Raw genomic sequence first — 9,442 nt, forward strand, 5'->3', positions numbered from 1 at the left:
CACACAGAATTGTTCAGAACATCAATTTAGGACTCAGCATTCATGGACTGTGATCAGTGGACCTTGTCCAACACGAGAAGCACCCCCAAACCATGATTCAACCATCTATTGGGACAACACGTTCAGATAATAAGAGTTCACCAGTAATCCTCCATACCCAAACATGTCCATCAGACTAGAAGAGCGTGTAACATGACTCATCGCTCCACAGGACTGACTTACATTGATCCACAGTCCAGGTTTGGTGTCCTTGCCCCATGCCAGTTGATGGTGTGTATATGTTTTTTGTTATCAATGGCTTGTGGGCTGCAGCTCTTCCGTGAAAATTCACTGCATGCAGCTCTCAACGTGTCGTGGAAACACTTATAGGATTGCCTGTGGCTTCTCGCATCTCCAAACACAGATTCTCTAGAGTCTGATGGTGAGATGAGGTAACCAGCCTTCTCAAGTTGTGTCGGCTCCTGTCCATCAGTATTTTATGCCTACCTGGTCGTTTCTTGGACTTATTGTCACCTGTGGACTTCCATTTCTTCAGCATGTTGCCAACTGTCAACGTGGGAATGTTTAATTGTTGCTCAATAGCACATACAGACACTTTCCACAAATGACATCCAACTGTCCTTCTTCTCTGAAACCTGTTAGCTCTTTCCGAGTACATATCCTTCAGCATACAAATTTGAAATGACTTTTGAGCAAACTGCTGATCACCCTTACAGGTCAAACTATTTGCATATTTCATAATCACATCCTTTTTTCCTGTGATTATAAATGTGTCCCATGACTTTTGGTAGGATAGTGTATGTATAAGCATTTGCTAGTAAGGGAAGAGACAGTGTTGAACTCTATAGTGTTGGGTGATTAGTGGACTTTGATAATTGTTGGGCTCATGAATTTATTACATTCAACTGATCAGTTATTTTCGTATGGGTCATGTATTTGGAATAGTCAGAAACATTAATTTCTTGTAGTCATAACCCTAATTGATTTACCATATACATACTGGTTGAAAACAATGTGCAACCCTGAAACTGTACATGCTGTTATAACCCTAATTATATTAAAGGTATCTTCACAAAATATGCTAATCTGTGTCTGTGAACTTACAAAGCCTTTACTGTTTCAGTTTGAGTGACTTTCATGCTAAGGATATGAATACTTTATCATTCAGTTTTCACATTTTATAAGATTTAAAATCTTCTGAATGAGAATAAACAGTTTTTTATTTGGTAAAACTTTACATGATATCTTAGTTTATCCACCCTAACACTGTAGCAAAATCGTAAATGTACAATGAAAAGTTGAAGGAAATAAAAATGACCTTTTTTTTCTTTTAGAATGACTGCAAATTGTAACACAGTTATTTATCATCAGCTTCTAACCTTTTCACACCTGCTTTTGTTTTCAAATCTCATTGCTTTCAAGGTAATTTAGACAGCTTAATGAAACAAATGATCAAGTTACAGTCACACCATGCTCTGTGTACATCAAGCTAGGATACTGAGTTAAGAAAATGTTTTATTTGATTATTTTCATTCAAGTACAGTTATCTAGCCTAATTTATGCATTTTAGCTAGCTTTATTAAACAATAAATGAAAAATATAAGAAAAAAAAATAGTACTTATAACTGGAGTTGGGCCTTTTGTCATTGATGCTATGGCACTATAGGCCTACTTTTTTCTCACTTTTTCTTGTGCAAACAGTAATTCATGTTCCATTCAAATGTGCTTGTAGAACACAAAAAAATATAATTTGCACTTGAATAGAATGTTTCAAACGACTCCTTATCAGGCCGTCTAACTAAGCTGTAACTAGGTTAAAAATTCCCATTGCTGCTTTGAGCAGCAACATTAGCCAATGGTCATCAAACTTTCTTTGCAAACTAATGGCTTTAACCACCAAAATCAAACAGATGATCATCAGATTTGTAATTTTAGACTTTGGACTTTTGTTGGTTGAAAACGTACATAAGGCAAGTAAAGAAGTGGCTTTAAAAGTATCAAGAGATGCGGGGGTTTCTGGTTAGTTTGTTAAATATGTTGATATTTCAGATGGAAGGCTCAAATTTTATATTCTACTTTTTAGCATGTGCAGTTTTTCTCCGATTGGTTCAGAAGTATGGAAGCTGTATTGTAGAAGTAATATTCACAGCACAGACATGTCATTTGTCAGACCAATGAATATAGAGAAATTTTTAAATATTTCCTTTTGAGTTTACGAAATTAAGACTTGTATTAAAATGTGGATTATAAGTCATGTTTTAATGTCACATTTATTGAAATACATTGACAATAAAGTTGTTTAATTGAATTTTGAATTAAAAACAAAATGTGCAATTTCACCCACCCTTATGTATAGGATTAAGCTGAACAACCTTGAATTAATTGAAAATAATGATGAATCATAATGGTGTTATTGCAATTACTTAGATAGTTGGAATATTCAGTAATAATTGGAAACAGCTATTTTGATTATTTTTGTGATATTTGATTTAATTGTAATTAATATTATTTTACATGACATTAATCATTGTAACCAGTGCTCAAACGTGATTATATTGAGTTAAATGCTCAGTGCCCAGCTCTATTAAAGTGATATATAGTAATAAGATATACAAGTAGATAAAAGTAATGCTTGAAAACACCTATTTTTGTAATATCAGTCTTATTATGGTGTTTGCTCAAACTTGCTGTTTGGAGAAGAAAACAAAAGTTGATTGTCAAATTATAGGTGAATAGCGGGTTGCACGTTACATACTGCTAAATTAACATAGTTAAATTTTCCCGATTTGGAAGGAGGAGCGAAACAGGAGTGAACATAACCTGACCAATATTGCTAAAACACATGAACGAATGCAGCATGAGCAAAAGTTATCTCCGTACTACAAGACCAAACTCAGAGGGTTGTACAACACGGCGATGCAAGATGCCGAGTGTGAAGCAGAACTCCTCAGAAAGGCTTTAGACGTCATCGCCGAGGTCAGAACTATTCGAAACGAGAGACGTCTGGCTGCAAAAAAATCAGGTACAGAAAAACAAAAAAACTTCAATCTGATTTGTAAAATGAGTTATCAGAAAATGGGATTCCACACCTCGTATGAGCATATGAACAACTATTTCTACCCTGTAATATCATACACACACACACACACGCTTGTTGAAGTTTTTTGTTGTTGTTTGAAAATACAAAGGAAGAAAAAGATATTGATTGCCTGGAATTAGTAATACAGAAATTACTACCTTTAGAATTCTGTTCTAATAAATTTTAGCTAAGAAATGACATCCAATTTTGTTTTTGTCTGAAATTAAAGATTGAAAGATGTACAAATACCATACCTGATGGGTTGTTTAGATGAAATGTTTGAACTCAGACTTTTCTTCCCATTTTTGACTCAAAAAAAAATGTATTTTAATGAGCTGGTTGGTGTTTTTTGCAAGTACGAGAAAAATACAGTGAAGAATTACAGCAGGAGGGTTGTAATACCAAGAGTTTATAAGTTTGTGGAAATTCAAAAGAACTATTTCTTCTGTGTGATATTATGAGCATTTTGTGAATGTATCATGGTACTATGACACTTTCTGAACAAGAAAAAGTATCTCGTACATGTTTGAGAGAGAAATAGGGATAATTTTTTATTCTTTGGAGAAACTGTTTCTCTATTCTTGACTTATCAGTTGTTACACCTTCTTTATCAAGGAATTTTATCTGTTTTAGTAGCTCTGATATAACTCTTAAGATGTTCCAAAATTAGCCCGAAACTTAAAGCAATGTTATAAAATTCTATACTGTGAAACTATGAGCAAGAGAAATTTACCAAGCTTATTTGTGAGAGGAAATGATTTGTTTTTATGGAGAAAAACTTTTTTACTCTGTTCATATCTTTGTACATCTTTTATATCATAGAATTTCTACACTGTGGTGATTGTTGTAGTTTTGACCAAAATTAATCTACGACTTTACAACTGTAGTAGAGATCACAGTGAATAGTTTTCATAAAAAATGTGAAACTAAGATACTGAGAAAATAAAAATGGGTTCTTACTGAGAAAAATTATCATTAATTTTTCACAAAAAGATTAATTTCAAACCCTGCAGTTAAAACTACAATTAAAGATACACGTGTATGACTAGATGAAGCAAAGAGTGGACTGCAGGGGCCATGTTTCTTGCCCTAAGTATTTCCTCCAAACTTATTTCATTGGCAGTGGATTTGCTAGGGACCATGAGAATCTTGTTAACTGTGTAGTTTACCCATATCTGGTAAGATTGTGTTAACACAACTTGTACGTGCTGCAAGCTGGTATTTCACTAATTTATTGTAAGATTGGATTAGTCTTGTTCAGGAACACTATTGTTTTACAGAGAGACCTAAAGAAACTATCAGGAGAGGTGCTCTTATGAAAATGCTACAACAGAATGCCTTAACTTTACCCCTGTGGATACCAAAAGATGATGAAAAGCCCCCACCCCTCTGTGGTGCAGTTCCTGCAGAACCTAATTATGTAGCTAAGGTAATGACTACATTTTACATATTACTAGGTTGATTTTTAGTTTTACTGTAAGTAGATATCTTAGAAGTTATTACTTTCAGTTATAGTGAATTAAACATATTTTTAAAAACTTGGAGAGTGGCTAAAATGGGATCATAGAAACAAACATTTTATCTGGAGTTCGCTCACATATCGTCATAACTGGAAATATAAAAAAAAAAAAACTGTACGGTACAATCACAAATGGTCTGTGTCTTTCATCCAACATAGTAGTTTTTTCTGTGTTTGGTCTACTCGATCATCAGTGTTCTATGGTCTTGTTTATAGTTTCTTTGCTACTTTTGCACACTTAATACATAGATTAATTTTCACCCAATTGTACAGACTAGCTCTCTGTTACCTTCTCAATTTTGAGTGTCTACCCTGAAACCAAAATACGATTATTTACTCATTATAGGTGTAGGTGGTTTTTAAAGCAAACCCAAATACATTCTCATGTTTCAAAATTGGTTAATGTGAAATTATTTTATAATATTTTTAAATTATTCCAAATACACTTATTAATTTTTCAAAACTATAAACACTTTTTGTCAAGTATTCATTTGGTCCTCAGTATTATTTTGTCTTTGATATTTCATTGAAAAGAGAATCTTAAGTAAAAACAAAGTTTTGGCATGTTAAATTCAAAACTTATAATCAACTATCCTTGTACTGATTCTGAACTGATATTACTATTTTAGTGATGTTAATATGGATGTGGTCGATCACTGCTTTTGTGACATCGGTACGGATGTGGTCGATAGTTAACAGAAAGATCTTTTGAACTTTGAAGTTGTATGCTGCTATTCCTACATTCCTTTTTTAATGGGACAGTGATCTCAAAATGATGTCTTACGTAAATATATGTTTATAGATGTTCATTAAAACATGATTTTTTATGTATGTTTATAGATGTTCGTTAAAACATGATTTTATATGTATGTTTATAAATGTTCATTAAAACATGATTTTATATGTATGTTTATAAATGTTCATTAAAACATGATATTTTATGTATGTTTATAGATGTTCGTTAAAACATGATTTTATGTATGTTTATAGATGTTCGTTAAAACATGATTTTATATGTATCTTTATAAATGTTCATTAAAACATGATTTTATATGTATCTTTATAGATGTTCGTTAAAACATGATTTTCTATGTATGTTTATAGATGTTCATTAAAACATGATTTCATACATATTTTTATAGATGTTTATTAAAACATGATTTTATACAGATGTTTATCGATGAGTGAGTTGGTTAAGTATCCTCCTGCCTCAGTACCTGAGCTGTCTTGATCCAAAGATTATTGTATCACAGAAGGAAATTTGTATATTCAATCTTAAGAGGGTATTGAAGGCTGTGTGGATTAAGGTGAAGCTTAGATAGAAGACAAAGATAATATTTTTAGACACTAGTCTTTCATTGACTTTGGTGTTATTCGTTTAAATACAAACTGATACAGCAGATTCGATTAAAGAACACAGAAAAACAGACAAACTTTTAAGTTAAAACTTGAAGCACTTGGATGAGGAGAAGCAAAACGGCACCAATAAATAACTGAACCAGAATTAGTTGCTAACGTATCAGTATGGTAAATATGTGATTTTGTACAGTGCATTCTATAACAAAATGGATCCTACAGAATCTGTATGTTCATAAACTGTGCTACAATAGACTTTTCAGCTAGATTTTGAACCTCTATTCAGGAAAAACCTCTTTCAATGCTATCTTGTCCACGAGATGATAATATAATTCTCAGAACTTTTTCATACATAATTTGTTGTATGGGGGATTACTAAACAATGCTTTATGATACAGTTCATCCAGTCTATCAGTTCCACTATTGGAAGATAGGCTTAGATAAACCAGCACTTAACTGATTATACTATACAAGAGTTATCTGCACAAGGTTATCCTTAATTTTTGACCTCCCTGTAGGCCTATCATTGCATAATAATATTTATGATGCACTGGGTTTTCTGACTTGTAAAAATTGACTTTTATACTTCTTGCCAAAAACAAACACAAAGAAATTGGTTGAACAAGTTGTAAATCTGGGTTCTTACAAGAGTCTACCTGTTTTGCTATGTGACACACTCATTTAGTTCTGTTCTACATTGGTAACTTGCTTTGATTCTATAGACATAATATCAACACAGATCTGTAGGAATACAGTGATTTTGCAACACTTTTGATGTGGGGGAATAAAGATGTCAATATTCACATGGTAATCCAGTTGGGGGTGATGGTAATCAACTGGGTTATATCCTTAGTCAACGTGTTTGCTGCTGTAGTACAGAACAAAATTTCATAATTTAAAGAAGTATTAAGTAGATTCATCACTGTTTTAGTTTTAATTTATAAATCATGTCTTTAGAGTGTTGTGTACCAAGTTGTAATAATAAATAGATGGTAATAAGATATATCAAAGTAAGATAGTTTATTTTTTTTAATATGTAAGTAAAAATGATGTCTATTTATATTGATATTCGTTGCAATACAATAGGCAGGAGATATGGTGGCATCTTTGGTGAAAGGACCTGATGGAGATGAAAACTGGATCTTGGCTGAAGTCATTACTTACAACCACAATACCAACAAATATGAAATAGATGATATCGATGAAGAACAGAAAGAACGCCATGTGTTGAGTCGGCGAAGAGTTGTTCCGCTTCCCCTCATGCGGGCCAATCCTGAAACTAACCCTGATGCCCTTTTTCCAAAGGGAGCCTTGGTTATGGCTCTTTATCCACAGACTACTTGTTTTTATCGAGCAGTGATCCATGAAATCCCAGAAGCTGTCAAAGAAGACTACCAGGTTCTGTTTGAAGACTCCTCCTATACCGAGGGCTATTCTCCACCACTGAGTGTCGCTCAACGTTACGTCATCTCATGCAAAGAAAGCCGAAAAAAGTAGGCAACAACAACTTTACCGTAGTGATCTGCATAGGTGAATTTTTCTCACGTCAGTATAAAGTAGAATGAGAAATTAATTTATGTGTTCTCAAGTACAGTGATATTTCTCTCTCTTTTTGAATTGAGTACAAAGTGTTGTAACTATAAATTTTGTATATAAGGTGGATATGTTTCACTTTTTAAGATATTTAAAGATTTCTTTTATATGGATACCAAGTACACAGCCGTCTAAAAATTAAACTAATTTACAAATGCATCCGAGTTAGTTTTGATTTTATAAGAACCTTCAAACTCATGAATTTAGTTCACATAGACACAAATTCATTCCTTACAGACTTTCTCTCTGTTGGACCATGGAGTTTTATCACACGAATGATGTTCTAAATTTCACTTAATTGACATATTTAATAAATTGAAGCAAAGTAAATTGGCTGAAGGTTGTGAAGAATTACTTAAAACATTAAGAAGATAACTATGGAGCTATTAAAGCAGTAATTACAGCTAGTCATAATTTTTACTACTGTATAGTTTGAATTATCAAGAACAGTAATATGGAAAATTATTACCTGATTTCTTTGAGACATTAATTAATGTTCATTGTTAATCTGTATGATGACATTAAATTTTTACTTTTTTTTTAACGTTTCAAATTGTGTTGTAAAATCTTCACAATATCCAGGCCATCTTTGGAAGCATTTGAAAAAAAATACAATGAATATATTTGAAGAGCAAACAGTATTTCTCATAACTTTCAAAAATAAATCCATATCAAGACTTTTCATTTCCTGAGTTAGAAACTTGAATAAAAATTAGCTTTTAAGTTGTTTAAGATAAAAGTAAAAAAGGAGTATACTTTAAAAATATTTCCTAGGTTTGTTTTTATTATTAGTTTTAATGGTCAAGATGCGTGTTTATTAAATCTTTTAAGAATTTTCACAGTTAACTCTTTCAATACGGGGTTGGTCAATGTGACAACCTCGTAACTATTTTGTGCTTATCACCAAAAAATCATAAATTACTACATCAATACCATAGGATTGTACTATAATTTATCAAGCTTAGTATCTAAGCTGTATTTGTGTTTAAAAATACATGAAATTTTTAGCAGACTAAAGCCACAACCTACCTCGTTGAAATCTTGGTTCAAAAGAAAGGAATGGTGGAAGGAACATTAGAAAGGCTGAGAAAACCACTAGGGGGACATTCTGAGCTTCCAATTTGTTATTCATGTCATATATATAAGGGAGCATTTCCAAAAATGGAGAGTGGGCAGGGTGCCACTGTTTGATTTATTACATGAACAATATCTTAGAAAATATAAAAGATAATACATTCTTATTTTATATTATAGCTTGTCAATATTGATAATTTGAATTCTTAACTTGTACGAAACTGTAAACTTCACATCACATACATCTATTTGGAACCAGTGCTGCATTCAACATACCACGTAACACACAAAAATTGATGTTTATCTGTGTTTTTTTTAATTAAGAAATTGAGTAATGTATAGTTCTAAAATTTGATACCAAACTTATTGACATAAATTCATGAAATAGTAGTTCAATAAAATTGAATTTAAGTCAACATGGCCTTTCACCTGTGACCCATCTTGAAAGGGTTAATTTGGTAGATAGAACCATTTGTGTAAGGTTTCTTCAGTAAATAGTTTTATTATGAGTTGTGTTCTTACAAATTTGTTCCATACTAGTGTATGGAAAGACATTATGGTAATATAATTGACCAACAAGAGTTTCTTCACACCTGATGAAGACAGACCAATGTTTTGTCAAAACATGTACAGTAAAAGTTTAATTATGTGGCATCTGCTGAACAGATGAATGTCGACACCTTTTCAATAATAAGTAAACCTTAAACTATAAAAACATTTATATGTACAACTGAAGACTGCAAAATTGCAGTAGTGCCACTGGTGATGGAATGTTAAGGAAATTTGGTTCAGAAATGAGCATTTATGTTTAGAGATATTTC

General features: G+C 32.3%; 1 protein-coding gene across 3 annotated transcripts in view; it reads left to right on the forward strand.

Annotated features, from left to right (window-relative positions):
• LOC106466505 (SAGA-associated factor 29-like) overlaps positions 1 to 7,704 on the forward strand; it is an 11,372-nt gene extending 3,668 nt beyond the window's left edge. For all 3 annotated transcript variants that reach the window (XM_013926797.2, XM_013926796.2, XM_022394532.1), the window contains exons 3-5: positions 2,794 to 3,022; positions 4,360 to 4,508; positions 7,041 to 7,704. In XM_013926797.2, coding sequence (XP_013782251.1) covers positions 2,794 to 3,022; positions 4,360 to 4,508; positions 7,041 to 7,451 — 789 coding nt within the window. In that variant the 3' untranslated portion in view covers positions 7,452 to 7,704. The remainder of the gene's footprint in view (positions 1 to 2,793; positions 3,023 to 4,359; positions 4,509 to 7,040) is intronic.
• Positions 7,705 to 9,442: the final 1,738 nt, after the last annotated feature.

The sequence above is a fragment of the Limulus polyphemus genome, unplaced genomic scaffold, assembly GCF_000517525.1.
Source record: "Limulus polyphemus unplaced genomic scaffold, Limulus_polyphemus-2.1.2 Scaffold2281, whole genome shotgun sequence".
NCBI classification, from domain to species: Eukaryota; Metazoa; Arthropoda; class Merostomata; order Xiphosura; family Limulidae; genus Limulus; species Limulus polyphemus.